At 37.6% G+C, this 19,969-nt stretch overlaps 1 protein-coding gene across 1 annotated transcript in view; it reads left to right on the top strand.

Moving 5' to 3' along the window:
• The window catches only part of DOCK4 (dedicator of cytokinesis 4), a 428,942-nt gene that overhangs the window by 349,723 nt on the left and 59,250 nt on the right, over nucleotides 1-19,969 (top strand). The window contains exons 28-31 of the mRNA XM_042970201.1: nucleotides 7,845-7,920; nucleotides 9,951-10,051; nucleotides 11,549-11,607; nucleotides 19,264-19,412. Coding sequence (XP_042826135.1) covers nucleotides 7,845-7,920; nucleotides 9,951-10,051; nucleotides 11,549-11,607; nucleotides 19,264-19,412 — 385 coding nt within the window. The remainder of the gene's footprint in view (nucleotides 1-7,844; nucleotides 7,921-9,950; nucleotides 10,052-11,548; nucleotides 11,608-19,263; nucleotides 19,413-19,969) is intronic.

Below are 19,969 nucleotides of genomic sequence, written 5' to 3'. Positions count from 1 at the left end.
TTGTGAAGTAACAAATAGTATAATATGGCATATTATATTTTACATAAGTACAGAAGAAGCTTTTCCATTTTGAAGACTAATTGAGATTCCTGAAATAGCTCTCTTTAGAATTTAGCATATTTAGTTTGATATCTGTGAGTAGAATCACATATCTTTTTGTCTGGATGTCCGGAAGCCACAGATTTAAATGGGAACTATTTGTCATGTATCTGGCCTTATTACCAAAGATCTACATGCTGGGTACATGCAGAGGGCTATGAAATAGTCCAGGGAGCCATCTGGGAAGAGGTCCAGGCTGCTGACATCATCATCATGCAGCATCATCATTTGGTCATCATGTCTGCCCTGTGTGCACAGGGATATTTTGCCTTGAATTAGAATATTTAGTGGCAGAAATTCAAACCAAAGATAAATTTGACATTTTGTTCCTTATGCACACAGGCTCTGCTTGAGCTTCCTGAAAATCGTGACCACAATGTGACTTTTTTAAAGTAAATACTGTCTCTCTCTACTTCACCTAAAAATCTACACTCCGTTTATGAAGACTTCATGGTCACACAAATGGGTAACAGACTTAGAAGTATAGATTCTGCTTTTGAGTAAACACACAATGTTCAATATTTTTATCTGGTGCTAATCAAACAGGAGCACAGTTACTTTGAGATGAGCTCTGTGTAATACATTTAAACAGAAGATACTCCAAAAGCAAATCCAAGGAAAAGGCCATCAGCCTTTGCTAAATGCGATGACATCATGCCCTTGCCACCCAAGTCAGTGCTGATAAGAAGTGAGCACTGTTTTTCCACTGGTGATGGCAAGTCCGATCTAATTTGTAGAGAGGGCTCCAGGGTCTGGTAGAACTCCTGCAGAGTTGAAACAGACACTGCTCTTTGCCATTCTGCTTCCCTCTCTTCTCTCCATTCAACTACCCTAGCCATTTCCCGTTCAAATTATGAAGCCATATGAGATTTTCCTTGCCTTATGAGTGCAATGTGTTCCAGAAATAAGCCTTCAACTCTTCCTGCTTTATCCATACAGGTATTAGCCACGTAATATTGGTAGAAAACTAAATTTCTGAAAGATGTTAAGGATATTTAAAACATGTTGAAGAACGTACACTGGAAAGAAAACGTTATCACTTTGCTAACTGTGTAGAAGCAAGTTGGAGGAGCTAGGTCTACATCTCTCAGGTTGACCACCTTTCTTCCATGGTGCTACCTTCCTTAGGTGGTTTGATCAGGGCTCCTCAAAGAGGCATTTTGACCCAAACTCCCACTTTTACTACCCACTATGTGCTTCATACATGCCAAATTGATAGTAACTAGCCGAGAAGTCACACTGCCCTACCCTCGAACTCAAAATATGCATTCTTTTATGTGCCGATCCTTTCTTCCTGTGTGTTCAAGTAAGTTAAATGCCTTTAACTTTCATCTACAAACTATATTGTCCCAAACCATGTAGCTTCCCTGCTTTATGTGAAGTCCTACCAAAAGCTATGACCAGACTCTTGGTGATTAGTATGGTCTCGTGTGGTTTATTTCCACCTGAATGTCTAATATTAGGTAACACAGTAACTGCATCCAGGCTAAATTTCACAAGGATAAGACATGTGACTCTCTAGCTTGTGTGCAAAGCTGTATTGTGCCCACTGTTAAGTTCTTGGTAGATGTTTCTGATGAGAACAACTGCTCAATTTGAGAAAGAAGGAACATAAGGGAGATGAAAATTAAGTACCAAAAATACAGGACACTTTGAGACAAGCTTCTTTCCACCCCCTTCCCATACACATTGCAAAATACAGTACAAAAATAAAGTCACAGTTTTATACATTTTCAAAGAGATAAATCTTATAACAGACTTGCTGCTGAGGAAAGTAAAACCTTCTGGCCTACGAGTTGAAATTTCAGGTCCTTAATTTATTTATTTTGTGTACATGGTGGCTTCAAACCTAGGATACATTTTCTTTTGTGCTTTTTCTCATCAAACCCTGAATTATTTAGTTGACTATTACTATTAGCTAATTTAGCTTTCATAGGAGATCTATGTAGTGAATAGGTGATTTATGGAATCAAAGATTCTTAGGGGAGGTCATTCATTTCCTGACCCATCCATTTAGCAAATCTTTTTTGTTGCCTACAGTATAAAATAAATTCCATAAAAATAGAACACAGTTATTTGAAGATGTTTATGAAAGGAACTTTGCTCTGTACTGGGATTGGAGAGCTCTTTCATTAGGAAGTCAAACTTGAGCTGAAAGCTAAAGCAGGAGTTAACAGGTAGACAGCAAAGGAAGAATGTTCTTACCAGCAGGAAGAGCATATACAAAGGCCCTGTGGTCAGGATGAATGTGGCACATTTAAATGCACCAAAGGACTGTTACTATGGCTGAAACATGAGGAGAGAAGGAACCAGTAAAGATGAGGTGGGAAGATGAAGACAGGGCCCAAATATTAGGGAGTAGAGAAACATGAAAGAAACCGAGAAGAACCAGTTAGTAGCTTAATACAGCAGTGCAGGTAAGAGATGCTGATGGCTTGAACAGGTAGATAGCAGTGAAGGTAGTAACAAGAACAATTTTGAAGATAGAGATGACATAACTTACAGGTGACTGAATATGGGTGGAAGAGAAAAAATGGAAGATGCCCTTTAGAATTTTGGCTTGAACAAAAGGATGAATGGTGGTGCCATTCACTTTGGTGGGAAATACTGAGAGGAACAGCTTTGGTGGGAAATACTGAGAGGAACAGCTTTGGTGGGGGGGAGGTGAAGAATCTTACGTTAAACAAGTTTGAGATGCTCTTAGGTATCCAAGTGGAAACATAGAAGAGGAAGCTACCCATGCTTATATGGAGCTGAGGGAAGGGGTTAGGGCTGATGATGTGCATTTGAGGGTCACCAGCATATGGATGGTATTTGAAGCCATGGAACTGAATGAGAGCACCCAGAAAGGAGTGTAGACTGAAAGGGGGAAGAGTACTTAGAACAGAGCTATAGAGGATACTGCTATTAAAGGTCAGGGTATGGAGAAGCATCCAGCAAAAGAGACTGAAAAGGAGCAGCCTGTGATTTAAAATGAGAACCAGCAGACTACAGTGTCCTGTGAAGTAAGTATTTCATGAAGGACGGAATACCAAGAGCTGCTGGGAGGTTGAAGATGATGAAGACTGGCAGTTGACCCGGGATTTGGCAGTGCAGTGTAGAGATTGATGACCTTGACATGTGCTGTTGCAGTGGACTGATAGAGAAAGCTTTATCAGAGTGAATTCAAGAACAGGTAGGAATTGAGAAAGTGAAAACAGTAAATATAAGCCGCTCTCTAGAAGTTTTGCTGTGAAAGGGAGCAGAGAAATGGGACTATATCTGGAAGGAATTAGGAGACTAGGACCCTTTTTAAAACATGGAATTATATAGTATTTTGGCTTATAGATAGGGCTGACCCAGCAAAGACAGAAATACTGATGATACTAAAGAAAACAGGAATAAGTGAAGGAACAACTTGGGTAGGCAAGTGGGGATATCGAGAACTGCCTGTTCCCTCTCCACAGTCAGCTTGCACTGGAAATGACACCAGCCATGTAGGCAGTGCTTTTTGTGGTAAGACTTTCTCAACAAAAGAAGCTCTGATCTCATGCACACAAAGAAATCCTGACCTTAGCTAGGAGCATTGGCATAGTAACAGGAGGGAAGACAGGGTATGTGATAGTGATGATGAAAAAGTTGGATGGTAGGGCAGCTGATCTGTTAAGCACCCGCCAACACCACTACCACTGCTTTTCGTTCGTACTGGTGATGTTTTCCTTGTAGAGTTATAATCCTTAAACAGTTTTCCTGTCCAGGGGCGAGAGAAGATACTGATTTTTGCCAAAACTATCTATTAGTAAGATGAATGTGCCACACTCAAATAGTTATGGCAAATATTTACACAAGAACTTCCCACATGGTCCCTATCCTGGTGAGTTGGGAGGAGCTGGCAGGAAGAATGAATACATGAAAGGAAAGGTTTCCTTAAGATCTGAGCCTAACAGGCCAAAACTGAGGCTGCTGACATGTGAGTGACTTTCTGCCACTGCTGCTCAGTGGAGAAGGTCAAGGGAGTTGTTAAAATCCCTCCCTCTCAATCCTTGTTCCATTCTTCCTCACCCACACTGCATGCTTCCTTGACTAAAAGCAAAAGCACTTGGCTTCCTGCTTCCTTGTTTTGGCTTATGTTGTGCCCTCCACTTGGAGTGTCTTTGCTTCTATTCTTTAAAATATCTTTCAAAGGGGTGTAAGATGTTTTACAAGCTTCTCATTTTAGAATTACCTACTACAGCAACCAAGGATAACAAAGCATAGGTTTAAATATAGTTGTGAGGCTACAATAGAACTTATTGTGGACTAGACCCTTGGTGAAACAGTGGTTAACAAGGCCAAATTCCCTAAACATCACTGCTCTCCAAGTCCAACCCGTCTGTCTTGTCTTCTCTCTGCAACACAGTCCCCAAAATGAAACAGGGTAATCAGGTGCATGAGAATCATCTGGCTGGGCCCCACCTTGAACTCACCAGGCCATGGATGGTGGTAAGGCCCTGAAGTCTTATGAATACTTGAGGTGATTATCATGCGCTCTGAAGTTTGAGAATCACTAGCTTGGATCAGTCCCCTTCATGGCCTTCCAGGATTTTCATCTGCCCCAAGTGTCTTTGTGTTGATCCCTTCTGACCCCATTAACACACCAGATTGTAGGGAAGCTGTCCTCCATGAATAGATTTCCTGAGGTTTTCTGTGTGTAAACATTAGTGTTGTTGATACCTAGTTTATCCACAAAGGGGCTTCTCCCAGTCCACCTATCATTTGTGGAGGTGGGCTTTTGCTTGAGCACATTATCATCTTGGAGTAGTTTTCAAACTGACAAATTATGAGAAATGGGATTTCTATAGCAAGGAGAGAGCGTTACGTAAAAAATACTTTCTAAATGCTAGAATCAGGTGGCAACTGAAAATCTTGAAGCCATAACTTTGACTTCCTGTGCACTATTTCCTCTTTTATGTGTAAATTTTATTGTGCTGTGCCCACAGATTACAGCTGTCAGAAATGATCCTTGTGGCTGCGTTTTTGTGGCAGATATCAGTAATTTGACCATTTGTAGTAACAGATTGCAAACCTTTCTTGGCTATTGAATTGGAGTGCTGAGATTTGAAATGTCCTTAATATTCAGAAACTGAGTCATGAGTAAAAGAATAAAACCAAAGGAGCCACATGATTTTGGATAAATTGGAACAAGTAAAGAAAGATCCCTAAACACCACAGGTATCAACTGTAATGAAGGAGCAATAATGCATAAATGCCTTCAGCTGGCTTGGGGACCTGTGTGCCAGGATACTGACTCAGTGCTGAGTTACCATAAAAAGCTCTCAGAGCTGCCTCTGTGTCTTGGGCTGAATGTTATAAGCATAAATGAAAGGCATTTGAAGTAGACTCATTTTAGGTCTTTCTAGCCCAGAGGAGTCTTACTTTTGGAGATCTTACTCTCAGCATATCAAATATATTAAATAGATCCACAAACCACATTTTACTGAAGAAAAAAACAATTTTTACATTTTGCTTTTTAAACTACTAGCCTACGAGTAAATTATTTAACTCCAATTGGTTGTGATTTGTCAGCATTTCTGTGCAGTTGGGAATTCTTGTGAAGATTTTAAAAGTAACCTATACTTTTTTTTAATACAGTAGAAGTTACTGAAATGTGAAATTGAACATTTAATGAAATCAGTAATGTTGCATTCTCTGGAAGTGTAATTAACCTTTTTTAGTTTTTATTTTGCAGTTTAAAATTTTGATCCCATTCTATTTTTTCAGGTCTCAGTATTTTCCAAAGCTCTTCAATAGCATTCCGTTTTCTGATAATTAAGCTTTAGTTTCATAAAATAAGTTTTGGATAGACTACTTTCTTTGGACATTTTAATGATTTCTTCAGTTGTCATCATTACTTTTGCTAGTGGCTACTGAAAATTGCCACTTTATGCTATTTTCAGGTGATTTCTGTCTTTAATAGGAAATTCACTGATGATACCCTGCTGTTTTGGGGGTTGAAGACACCATAGGACTTTGCAATTTCATAGGCTTTGCTTATACTTAACTTTCCTAGTAAGGTTTGTTGAAAGATGTAATTGACATATGTGAAATGAACATGCATGTACCACAGTGCTTGCTCATGGTAGAGCAGGTACCCGAGGCATGGTGGTTTTCTGCTCTTTCCCTTTCTTTACCCTGAGCTTCACATTCAGTCATCCAACCCCTTAGTCTCATTAATACTCTCCTGTCCCAGGAGAAGGCTCTAATAGTTTTCCAGCACATAACAGTAATGAGCCTTTATGTCCCTCAAAGACTGCAAATACTCTTCTGGTTAGTAAATATCCTTCTAATCTATGTTTCACCAATAGGATAATCAAGGTGTGAAGTTGATGGGGTGTTGTTTCATTTTATTTGGGGTCATACAGCTCTACTCTTCGATTCCAAATCCTGTGGTGAGAACTGGAGTCCGATCACATCACAAACTCCCATCAGGCATGCATCTCAGCAAAGGCCAAGGAGGTTTCCGAATGTCAACCATGTATATATACCATTTGTGTATGGTATTTTGGGGAGTGGCCTATCTCGTTTCAGCATAATTCTGTATGTAATATGAAATCAACTGGATATGTATTCAGTTTTGGATGTCAACTACTATAGCTGTAAAAAGGAGCAGGTTTTGAACAAATTGCAAAAGTCTAGAGTTAACCAAGAATGCTCACCAAACCCTTCCCTTTTACTCTCCCCAGCAAGCTACACTGCATGTGACTCCTTGTCAGGCCTCCCCTACTTTCTATAGCCCTGAGATGCCCCATTCTCTGAATTGCTCTAACAGCCCCTGGTAGTTTCATACAGCATAGTGCTGGGTTATAGACAATTTCACAGTCTGTAATTGTTTCTTTAGTGGCATTCTGTCACCAAGAGAGAGGGAGCCTGCCTTCAGGAGCTCTTGCATGCCCCCTAATACCTGGAACAGGGGAAACAGAGAGAAAACCTATAATAAATATTCAATATATTCTTTCATTTTATCTATTTCTTCTTTAGGCTCCATTTCTTTTTCTGCATTTTTTTAAAGTGTGGCTTTCTCCCATGTTCATCAAACATGGAATATTATATTTGAAGTAATCATTTTGCTTTCTTCAGAAATTAATAATACCATAAAACATCAGGAGATTAATGTATTTCTGCCTGAGTTGTATGAATTCATAGATCTTTATATCATTTTACAAAGAACTTAAGTGATTGATTTTTTTTTTCTTTTTTTACCTGGTGTCCCTTTTCTCTGTTTCAAATATGAATTATCTAATATTGTCCCACATTGGGGGCGCCTGGCTGGCTCAGTCAGTAGACCAGGGGACTCTTGATCTCGAGGTCATAATTTCAAGTTCCATGTTGGACGTAGAGATTACTTTTTAAAAAATTAAATTAAGGGGCCCCTGGGTGGTTCTGCCGGTTAAGGGTCCGACTTTGACTCAGGTCATGATCTCTCGGTTCATGAGTTCAAGCTCCGCATTGGGCTCCGTGCTGACAGCTCGGAGCCTGAAACCTGCTTCACATTCTGTGACTCCCTATCTTTCTGCCCCTCCGCCATTTGCTGTCTCTCTCTAAAAAATAAATAAACATTAAAAAAAATTAAATTAAAAAAAAGGTACATGGTATTCAAATAATATTGTTCCACACGCTTTCTATAGGGTTTCTTTTATTTTAATTGCTTTTTTCTTATCTAATAAATGATTTTCACTAATGCAAAGTTTTGACCTTAAAATGTTCTTTTTTTTTTTTTTTATCACTAGTGTTATTATTACAACAGTTCTATACCTGTCTGATGCACTTCGTAAGAATTTCTTAAATGAAAACTTTGATTATAAGGTAAGTATCAATCTGGATGACTATCCTGCCTGAGCTGAAATCTATTACCTTGTACTTGAGGAAATTATCTAATGTATTTTCTTGCTCTTAACAATAGGAAAATAAATTTATTCCACCTCCCCTATACCCTAAATTTATCTTGGGCCATTGTAATTTTTATTATGAATAATATTCGAAGAGTTTTCATTATATTTGTCAACAAGTTAGGGCTTTTATCCTGCTTGTCAACCTACTGGAAATCATAGTGCTTAAGAGGAGGTCATTCCGTGTTGTTACTATAAATTTTCATTCGTCTTTCCTGTATGGTCCTTATGTGTGACAAAGGGGACTTAGAACATACGTTTTTAAGACATTTTTTAAAATAGACTTTATATGAAGAAAATGTTTACAAAGTCAACACTTCAGTTCCTTTACTTCTCCATCTTCACATTTTTTTAGAATGAATTAAAAAATACATTGAAAGATAGGTAAAATTCTTTAAGGCAGAACTGTCTATACATCTATAATTTGTTATGCCTAACAATTCATGATACATTATTTTTTAAATGGGAAATGATAAATGGTAAACCAAGATGGGCAGTGGCTATTTTGGCTTCCCTTCTTAATGATATTTTATATTTTTGGCATCTTTATTTCTTATTCTTTCTAATTAACATTTTTCATATTAAACATTTAAGAAAAGGTCCACATTTGGATAATTACAAGGTGTTTTAAAAACTGCAAATGCAGTAAAGACCTTTGGAATTGAAAGGTTGCCTAATATATCTTTATATCATATCATACAATAATAAATAGATCAAAATATCATGATCACAGCTCTACTTTTTTTTATGTTTGTTTATTTTTGAGAGAGAGAGAGACAGAGAGAGAGACAGAACATGAGTGGGGGAGAGGCAGAGAGAGAGGGAGACACAGGGTCTGAAGCAGGTTCGAGGCTCCAAGCTGTTAGCACAGAGCCTGATGCAGGGCTTGAGCTCACGAATTGTGAGATCATGACCTGAGCCAAGGTCAGACAATCAGCCAACTGAGCCACCCAGGTGCCCACAACACTCCTTTTTAATACTCAAGTTGTTTCTGCTATTTTATTCTTATAAATTTCTCTATGTACCTTCTTAAAAAATCAAACTTGGTGTATGTCTCTAGTTTTGTTTTTTGTTTTTTGTTTTTGGATAAACATCTGTAAGTGGAATTGTTGAGTTAAAGGTTGTACCAGTTATATTTGATTGCTTACATGTATGCCAACCTGGAATTATCGACTAAATTAATATTTTGTGAAGCATCTGTTCTTGACTTTTGTTCATTATTTTGCTTAGTTTTATCATATTCTTTTTTGTTTGTAAGAGCTCTTTATATATAAAAGATATTTATAGTGTTTCTCCTACTTATTTCTAATTGTACTTGGTGTCAGTGGAGAAGTAGTGTCCTTTCATTATGTCATGTGTTTGGGTTAAGTTTATTTTGGGGAATTTTATTCTGATCTCATTCTGATGCTGTTTTTAATGTAAGAAAACTTAGACAAAGATTTGTCTGGGCAGGGAATTTTTATATACTGTCTGAATTTAAAGTTGTTAGCATATCCAGAGAAGTGTACGCCTTTTTTTTTTTTTAATTCTCCATTAAAAGGAGTTCCAAAAATGAATTCTTACAGGAATAAAGTAACCCAACTTATACCGCAGCTTCCGTGGAGATACTCAGACATATTATAAGAGAAACGAAACACCTACCATTTAACATATACCAGAGAGCTTATGAAACCTAGGATACGGCATTGGCACAGTGTATAGATAGTGTTTATTTGCTTTACTTCTTTGTTCCAGCAAATTTCAAGCATATATACAAGTAGAGAGAGTAGTGTAATGAACCCCCATATACCCATATCCAGCTTCAACTATTATCAACACAGGGTCAATCTGATTTCAACTATGCCCACATTCCTTACCACTGTTGAAGCAAAGCAAAGATATAATGTCGCTTAACCTGTACATACTTTTGTAACACTATAGTATTTAAATATTTTGTTCTCGTTCTAGATTTGGGATTCCTACTTTTACCTCGCAGTCATTTTTATAAACCAATTGTGTCTACAGTTAGAGATGTTCACACCTTCCAAAAAGAAAAAGGTGTTAGAAAAGTAAGTAGTAGTGTATCACTGGGTGCAATTATGAGGCAAATCAAATGTTGTGCCTTTAAAAGGGTGTTTGGTTCAAGTGATTCTTAAATCATGTCCATAACTGGAAACAACAATGGAGAGGCAATAAACAAGAGGGCAAGAATCAGTCTTTTCTGGAAATTTTGAACTTACTTACTGTCCTCAGTCTTTCAGGAATCAGTGTACTATAGAAGTAAATACTAGGTATTAATCCAAAGGATACAAAAATGCTGATTTGAGGAGGCACATGCACCCCAATGTTTATTGCAGTGCTATCAACAATAGCCAAAGTATGGAAAGAGCCCAAATCTCCATCGACTGATAAATGGGTAAAGAAGGTGTGGTATATATATATAATGGAATTTTACTCCACAATCAAGAAGAATTAGATCTTGCTATTTGTAACAACATGGATGGAACTACAGTGTATTGTTCTAAGGGAAAGAAGTCAGTCAGAGAAAGACAGATACCATATGATTTCACTCGTGTGGAATTTAAGATACAAAACAGATGAACATAAGGGAAGGGAAGCAAAAATAATATGAAAACAGAGAGGGAGACAGACCATAAAAGACTCTTAAATACAGAGAATAAACGGAGGGTTGCTGGTGGGGTGTTGGGGGGTGGGGGTATGGGCAAGTGAAAGAGGGGCGTTAAGGAGGACACTTGTTGGGATGAACACTGGGTGTTATATATAAGTGATGAGTCACTAAATTCTGTTTCTGAAATCATTAGTAGACAATAGGTTAACCAACTTGGATTTAAATTAAAAAAAAAAAAGTGTAGGTTAAAGAAATGTCTAAAAATATAGGTGAAATCAAGAAAAATGTTGGTTGAAAATAATGACATTTACCTTACATATTTATTAAAAGAGTGATAAAGTGGGGAATAAATAAAAATTAAAAAAAGAATCAAATAAATTAAGGGACAGATCTTTTTTATTAAAGGATTTATACAAGAATTTACATTAGAAGCATTACGACACCTACATTAAACATCTTTAATTAAAAACATAGTGTCTTTGGGGCGCCTGGGTGGCTCAGTCAGTTAAGTGTCTGACTCTTAACTTCGGCTCAGGTCATGATCTCACATTTTGTGGGTTTGAACCCTGTGTGAGGCTCTGTACTGGCAGTGTGGAACCTACTTGGGATTCTCTCTCTCTGCCCCTCACCTGCTCAAATACCCTGTCTCTCTTTCTTTCTCTCAAAATAAATAAACTTTAAAACAAACAAAAAACATTGTGTCTTTTATTTTTATTTTTTTGAGATTTTATTTTTTAAGTAATCTCCATACTCGACATGGGGCTTGAACTCACAACACCGAGATCAAGAGTCACATGCTCCACCAGCTGAGCCAGCCAGCCACCCACCCCGCAACATAGTGTCTTTTAATTCACATTGATAGTTTATATCTTAAAGAGACACAAATACCTTTTGTTCTGAAGGCTTTGTATCAGGTTTGCTTTTTGTTTTATTTCAGGTATGGTGACATGCGCGTCACAATGGGTTGTGAAATTTTCAGTATGTGGCAAAACCTAGGTAAGTAATGGAAAGAGAAGCCACCTCCATTGTAGTTGATCACTGTACTTTTTAAGTGTGCAAATGAAGGACAATTTACCAATGACGGCATTTGAAACCAAGTGTCTATATCAATAGTTATCATAGAAAGTAATTGATATTTTGGAATTGAATATGGTTATAACTAATTTTTTAAATTGGTACCTGTCTGAAAATCAACTTACCTTTGTGTGTTTCATTATTCATGAACAATAAATTTTATAATCTACCAATGCTCCAATAATACATTTTTAGCAATGAGCTAATCTTTCAGAATTTGGGATTGTAACAACTCAAAGTTTCTAGAACTCTGAATTGAGGCTATGAATCATAACAAATTTAGAATTAACTTGATGAAGCATTGGCTTGTGCACCAGTACTCTTAAAAACTTGACAGCATGGATCTATATCATAAAGAGTATAGCCAAAGGATTTTAAAGCATCTGCAGTTGCTAAGATACAATTAGATTCCATTTTGTTAATGACACAGCAGATAGAGCGTTATTACTATAGTAAATTGTTGACCCTGACCTGGTTGCATGGAAAAGAATAATATTTGGAAAATAAATTGTTTTACAATCTCATTGGCATATGGTTTCTTTATAGAGATCCAACTTATTTAATTTTGTATGCTAATTGTGCAAGTTTATAGTATTCATTTACTATTACTGCACTGTAAATTTCTCCTTGCAATTCATTAAAGTGATGGGCTTATTTGAATTGAATATGTAATGATCTAAAAGTATCTTTTCTCTTGGGCTCATCCAAGCACAACTTGGAAATGGCAGGATTTGTTTTCTGTAAATGAAAATAGAACCATTATCATTTTACTTCATGTGACAGAATGATTTTTGACCAGGATCTGTATATATACATAGTGATATTCATAGCAATTTGAGGAAGCCTTGTTACATATAATTGAGCCCCCTGTTCAGTGCTTGCTGGTAATTTCAGCAAATAAGTGAGTTAGCATCTTGAAAGCAATCTCCACCTGTCTAAGGCCAGCTAGAAGAAGTCTATGATGTATCTTTAGATTCAGCTCAAAAATAGCATCAGTTTATCTTACTTGATGAGTACCCCTCTCAGTCTTTATGTTTTGTTAATTCTTTGTGGTGTTTTTCAAAAGCAGATAAAGCCCTGTACTGCCCATATTGCATTTGGCATTAATTTAACAAGATGTTTTCCAAAGAATGCTGCATTGGAATGCTGTTGTGGTTGATTAAATCCTTGTCAGAGCTCAAATGATAAAACCAGGACAGATTCGTTTGAGTTACCAGAATGTTAGAAAACATGGCAGATTTCCCTTTTAGATGAATATTAGCCTTGCTAATGGTTATGTGGTTGTTTCCACATAAATCTTTACTCAAGCCAGGATAGCTATGCACTTAGGGCCATGACCATGGGCTTGTTAAATAAAGCTGGTGCCTTTGGTCTCCCTAATGATCTCATGATATACTTGATAAACTTTTCCCAGCTATTTTGTCCTTAAAACAAAAATATTTCTACCTCTCTGGTTTTTGTGTTAAATTATTTCTTTGTTTCGCTCAAAAATCTAGACAATGTGGAAAATCTCTGGAACATATGGATCCCCCCAACACATGATCATGTCAGTAGTCTTTAGAACATCGGCACTCAAATGGACCTGGAGCCCCAGCAGCATCGCTGGGAGCTTGTGAGAGATGCAAATGACCTGGCTCCACCCCAGACCTACTGAAACAGAATCACTGGGAGTGGACACAACTGTGTTTTAATAGGTTCTCCAGATGATTCTTGACTAAGGATTGGAAAGCACTGCTTTAGATACTACCCCCTTTCTTTGTTTTCCCAGCCCTAAAGACTAGCTCTAGCTTAGTTCTAGCAGTCTGTTAGAAAAGGCTCATTATACTCAATACAAATTCCCAGCATGACATAGTTCAAATACAAGATGAGGGTAAATTTTCACCTCATTCCTTTGTTTTTGTATTATTTCCCTGGAGTTGTGTCCTGACTTTTCTAAGACTTCCAAAACATAAGGTGAATTTTAAAGGTCACTGCTATTGTACAACAACTAGACTTGGGAAATGTTTAGAAGTGTTAAAGCCTCTCTTGCGACATGAATTTTTACAAAATGATAAGAAAAATTAAGGATTCGGAGTGCTATTTTAACACCCCTTAGAGACCTTAATTCAGCTTGTTACTTAGGAATCTGAAAATATATTTATTACAATTTGGTTTATGGAAGATGTCACATTGAGTGTTTAGAATGCTAAAGATTTTATTCAGATAATTATAGATATCCATTTCTTAATGGAACAGGCCAACAAATTCAATGTAACATAATTCATAAAGCCCTGGCTTTATGTGCAAGTTATTTGGAGAGATATAACAAAAATGGTCCATGTCTGTACAGAGCTTAGTTTTAAAATGTTACATTTTAAACCTTTTGTCCAGTTTCTGTGAGACAAGAAAAATCTTGATAAAAACCAATCACCATGTTTTAGTAAAGCAAGTAAGCTTTATGATTTTATAAATCAAGATCCTCAGTAATTTTTAGTAGATATAAAGAACGCTAACTTTTAGAAAGTAAATTGCAGAAAGGAAATAATACTCAGAGTAATTAATACATTTTTGGCCATTTGAAACTACCCAGTTAGTCTAATACAGAAACAAAATTTTACTGAACAATTTTTTTTATTATTATTATTATTTTAGACAGAGGGAGAGCTTGGGAGAGGGATGAAAAGAGACAATCTTAAGCAGGCTCCATGCTGAGCATGGAGCCTGATGAGGGGCTTGATCTCATGACCCTGGGATCATGACCTGAGCCCAAATCAAGAGTCACATGTTCAACCAGCTGAGCCACCCAGGCGCCCCTGAACAATATTTTTCAATCAGATTTTGTCATTAATATTTACCTGGAAGTGTGGAAACTCTTTCATATGCTAGGAACAAGTTGGTTCTTCCATTCTGTTGAGGACAAGGAATAAAGGGCACATGTAATTTTGTCTGCTTTTAAGCACAAAGCTGTACGATTTCCGAATCTGATCATTATATCCCTAGATTCACCTATGAACAATGGACCATATAGCGATTATAGGTTTAATTTTTTGAGGAAATGCCATACTGTATTCCACAGTGACTGTACTATTTTACATTCCCACTAACAGTACACATGAGTTCCATTGTCTCCACATCCTTGCCAACACTTGTTCTTTTCTCTCTTTTTCTCTCTGTCTTTTTGAGAATAGCCATCCTAAGGTGTGTGAGGTGGTATCTCTCTGTGGTTTTGATAAAATACTTTTGAAGAGTAAAGACCAAGTAGTGAAAAGTGAATACCTTTTCTTAAATGTGTTCATTTCCAAGTGGAAGGACTAAAAATGTTCTGTCAAGACAAGGGGAAAGAGAAGGGGGAAGGCATAAATCCCCGCCCCCTAATTTTATACATTAGCACTATACTTACAAGAATAGTCTACAAAGAAAGAAGCTAGTCTTGACTACTGTGTCCCACCTTTGGCATTCATCATGCTTCAAGGTTAAGTTTTTTCTTGCTATTTTTAGTTGAACTAACATTCTTACTAAATATAAAGTGGGCTCTTTTTTCCACATTTGCAAACACAGCGTCTTGTAACTGCTGTAGAAAAATCAATACTTCCCTAACAGGCTGTTCTGTGCCCATAAATATAAAACTCCAGCAGCCCAAGTAGCAGATGCCCTAAATACTTCAAAACAAGACCATGTGGCTGACAATTAGAGATGGGGAAAGTATACTAAATCTTCAGTTTAAAAAGAAATCATTTAAATAAAGTTTATTTTGCTGTTGTCATACATAGCTCAGAATTTTGCTTTGCTGATTGGGGAGGAATTAGGTTTACTATAGTGGAGAGCCTGTTCAGGTTTGCATAGGGTCTGTGTTCCCAGACTATGTTTTCAGCAAATAAGGCTACCTTCATGCATTCCTGTATAGTGATTTAAATGTAGGTGTGGCCTGTCTACTGCCAGTAGAAAATCAGGCTACAAAATAGACTGTATGGACTTAGTTGGATTGTGATTAAAAGAAACCAACTATAAATGACATGTTTTAGGACCATCAGAGAAAGTTTAATTTAGGCTGAGTTTTAGATTAAGGAATTATTGTTTGCCTTTGTTAGGTGTGGTAAAGGCATTGTAATTCTGTGTGTGTGTGTGTGTGTGTGTGTGTGTGTGTGTAAATAATAATGTCCTACCTTAAAGATGCTTACTGATTTGCATACAAGTAGAATGATATATCTCAGACTTGCTTTAAAGTACCCTAGAGGGGGGAAAATAGTTGCGGTGATAGACGAAACAGGATTGGCAAAAATGTAGATAATTGTATGGGGCACCTGGGTGGCTCAGTCGGTTAAACGTCCGACTTCAGCTCAGGGCATGATCTCACAGTTCATGGTTCGAACCCTGCGTCAGGCTCTGTGCTGATAGCTCAGAGTCTAAAGCCTGCTTCGGATTCTGTGTCTCCCTCCCTCTCTCTCTCTCTGCCACTCCCCCACTTATGCTCTGTCTCTCGCCATCTCTCAAATAAACATCAAAAACAAGTTTCTTTTACATGTAGGTAATTGTTGAAGCTAGATGATGTGTATGTGGGGATTTGCTTTACCGTTCTTTATAATTTTATGTATATTTAAGTTTTTTCATAGTAAAAAAATGTTTTATTGAAGTATAATTAACATAGAGTTATGTTAGCTTCAGGTATACAACATAGTGATTCAGCAATTCTGTACATTACTCAGGGCTCCCCAGGATAAATGTAGTCATCATCTGTCACCAAACAATGCATAGTAAAAAATTTTTCAAAGAAGAAAATCAGGTTGTAAAATGTCTATAAATAGAAGACTTTTTTTTTTTAAAGGAGATTCAAAAATACTCGGGCAAGCAGTGATAAATAAAGTAAGTGCATGCTAATGCTGTTCTTGATTAGAGAGGGCCAAAGGATGCCAGGCCCAGGAAAGATTAAAAAGGAAGATGATAATGTCGCAGCTCTGAATCTCATTTCACCAAGCCAGGGAGGACTATTCGGGCTGGCAGGGAATTCAGTTTTATTTTGTCTTTCTTGCCACTTCTATTACCCCTCCTCCACACATACCCAAAGGCTGTGCAAAGATTTGGTGTCTTACACAGTCTCAAAACCGTGGGGAAGCCCTCCTGGTTATTGGTTACATGATGCATATATGGTCCCTTCAGTCCATGGCTCTGTGAGGGCATAGCATCCATGGTAGACCTGGAACCTCTGAGGCCATCCCCTAGGGGCAGAGTCATGGAATGGGTGTAAGGCCTGCTAATCTCAGGATGGGCTGCAAGTCTCCTTCCCTGCTTCTCTTTCTTCCCCTCTTTTGCCAGAATATCTTGAATAAGCATTGAGTAGGTTAGGCTTTTCCAAATGACAGTATGATTTTTGAGTTCAGGTTGCTTCTGCTTTCTGCCCTGATAAAAATAACCGAGGAAAGCAATCCCAAAAGCTGGCAGCTAGTTCCCTGCTTGAAATGTGTGTATTGGGAGGATGGGGGAGATACAGGGAGAAGAACTAGGGATTGACACTTCTCTATATTCTGCCACAGTGAGCTTGTTCAGTCTTGAAAGGACTCATTCTTTTGGAGGAAAGTGTACAAGGTTAGATTAATAAGGAAGTTTCTTCTGATGAATAAGAAGGAGGTGTTCTTGCTTGAATGAGGAGAACTAAGGAGTCCCTTGGGAAAGATAAAATGGTACCTGGATCACAAAGAAAGGTAGGAGAGCAAAAGGAATTATAAGCCAAGTTTATTCTTCACACATAATGGGTATGAATAAGTAATTAAGAGATGGTGAGAAACAAATTACTTTTAATGAAACCTGAAAGAGAAAGGAAAAGACTGTGTGGTTTCAGTGTTGGAAAGGATAGGGACTTTCAGATAGGCTGGGGGGTGTGGCTTGTGTCCTGCTAATGTCCCTAGCATGGAGGAAAAGGGATGGGGAGCCACATGGTGAAGATTGCTGAACTGTTGCTAGGCACCTCCCAATCGCAAAATGCAGTGACTTTACAAATACCTGCTTGGGTTTGCCTGTCTTTGATCTCATCCATCATTTTTTCCCCCCAATCTCCAAATGTTTCCTTTCACTTTCTTTTAAAAACCCCTCTAAAGCCAATATAAATTTAAAGTCCATATTTGCACCCCGGATTTATATATATCCAAGCTCTTCGGCCACACTCATGCCTTCTAGTACAGAAAACAAAATAGAGAAAATGACAATTAATGCAAAGTTATTTAACTCCAAAATGTGCAAGTAACTCTGGATGGTATGAATTTGTGTATATTTGACTCTTGCATAAAAAAAGACCAAAGGTAGAAAAGAATAAGGGGAAACTATCTTCTTGCATGAAGCCAGCCCCCTTCTGCTTGGCTTCCTAACCTGTTCTATGGGTTTTAAATGATTGCTTTCAGTGTCACATGCTTCAGATGCTAAAAGTTAGTGCTTATTATCAAAATGAAACTCTGAGATTTAACATAGATGATTAGTGTAATGAACTGAAGTCAACATTCATTTGCTAGATGAAATCATCTGTGTCCACCCCACCCTCTACCTTCCTTTCCTCGGAAGTATCAGTACCATACCTTTGTGTACTTTGGTAATTATACCATTTTGAGTTCACTGTCGTTACACTGTAATCTTTTTAGAAAATTGTTCCTTCCTTTTTTTTTTTTGAACTACCATTTAGTTTTTTGTTTAGGCTGTGTGTTTATTATGTTTAAAAACATAAGAAAAATTATATGATGCATGGACCACTTTTTTCATATATAAAAAGTGCCTATTATTTTAACCACCCAGAGATAATAACCTTTGTGGTTAACATTAGGGGATAAATCTTCTTGACTACTTACCATATATATATATATATACACTATACTACTACACACACACACACACACACACACACACACACACACATGTTTTGTCTTTTTAATGGAGGAAGTACCCATCCATACTGTATTTTACCTTGCTTTTTCTTTTTTTAAATTTTTTTTAACGTTCATTTGTTTTTGTGAGAGAGACAGCGAGCGAGCAGGGAGGGGGCAGAGAGACAGAGAGAGAATCTGAAGCCGACTCCTGAGCCGTCAGCACAGAGCCTGATGCAGGGCTTGAACTCACGAGCCCTGAGATCATGACCCGAGCTGAAGTCGGACACTCAACCGATTGAGCCACCTAGGCACCCCATACCTTGCTTTTTCAGTTAATCGCATTGAGAAACTTGGCCTGTTATCCTTCCTAACCCTCATTTTTAGTGACTGCATAAAAAATTCAATGTGTGACTATATAATAGTATACATAACCAATTCCTGATGATTTAACTTTTGGTGTCATTTTAATTCATCATTTTTAATTTGTGGTGTAATTTTTAATGGTATCTTACAGCTTTTTTTAACTGTGAAAAAGTAAATCCCTAGTTTTTTAATATAAAATGATGGAGAAATATTAATCAACATATGGAAATTTACTGTTTATATATCTGCTTAGGGAAATATATTCTTGCCTGGAGAGAGACAACTCTAATTGCATGTACTCCTAGCAATCATTTTAAATAAATTGAATGATATAAATTTTCTGAAATCTTAAGATTGATATACTGAAACTTGAATGTTTGATTCAATTTAGGAGAGCACAAGCTTCATTTTATCCCTGCCTTGATTGGCCCTTTCCTAGAAGTGACCTTGATACCACAGCCAGATCTCCGGAATGTCATGATTCCTATTTTTCATGACATGATGGACTGGGAACAGAGACGGACCGGCAATTTTAAACAGGTAGGTGGACGCGCTTCTCAGAACAGTTGAAAGAGTCTCAGTTCTGCTTGAACTTCTCTGAGCTACCAGATTCCACTCTGAGTTGGGAAATAAGTATCGAACAGGCTTTCAAGGGACCTAGATTCCAGCCTTGCCTGCCTTCTCCCGTTCATATGGCCTTGGTCACCTCTCCAGTTCGTGTTCCCCCGAGCCCCTGTGGAAGCCCTAAAATCCCTTTCAGCTGAAAAATTCTGCAACTTCCAAGTCTTTGTTAAAGAGCTGGCAGAGATTCTTTTTGTTCCCAGTTGGCCACAACACAGAGGAATTGGAAGGTTAACGATTCTTAAAATCATCGGCCTCTCAGTGGTTCACACATTGCATTTGGTGAATGGCTTAGTTTTGACCATTTGGTGCACAGAATGTTTTATTGCTTTTTGCTTGAAGCATTGAGAATTAATTTAAACAGGAAGGCAGTGGAAATTCTTGCAAAGGAGATTCTGAAGAGACGAGCCTATCATTTCTCGTTGACTAGGTTCTGCTAGGTCTGCTCCAGTTTTGGACAGAATAAATGTTTTTAT

Source organism: Panthera tigris, chromosome A2 (genome assembly GCF_018350195.1).
Source record: "Panthera tigris isolate Pti1 chromosome A2, P.tigris_Pti1_mat1.1, whole genome shotgun sequence".
Lineage (NCBI taxonomy): Eukaryota > Metazoa > Chordata > Mammalia > Carnivora > Felidae > Panthera > Panthera tigris.
Note: the sequence above shows the minus strand (reverse complement) of the source record. Positions and strands in the feature narration are given on the sequence as shown.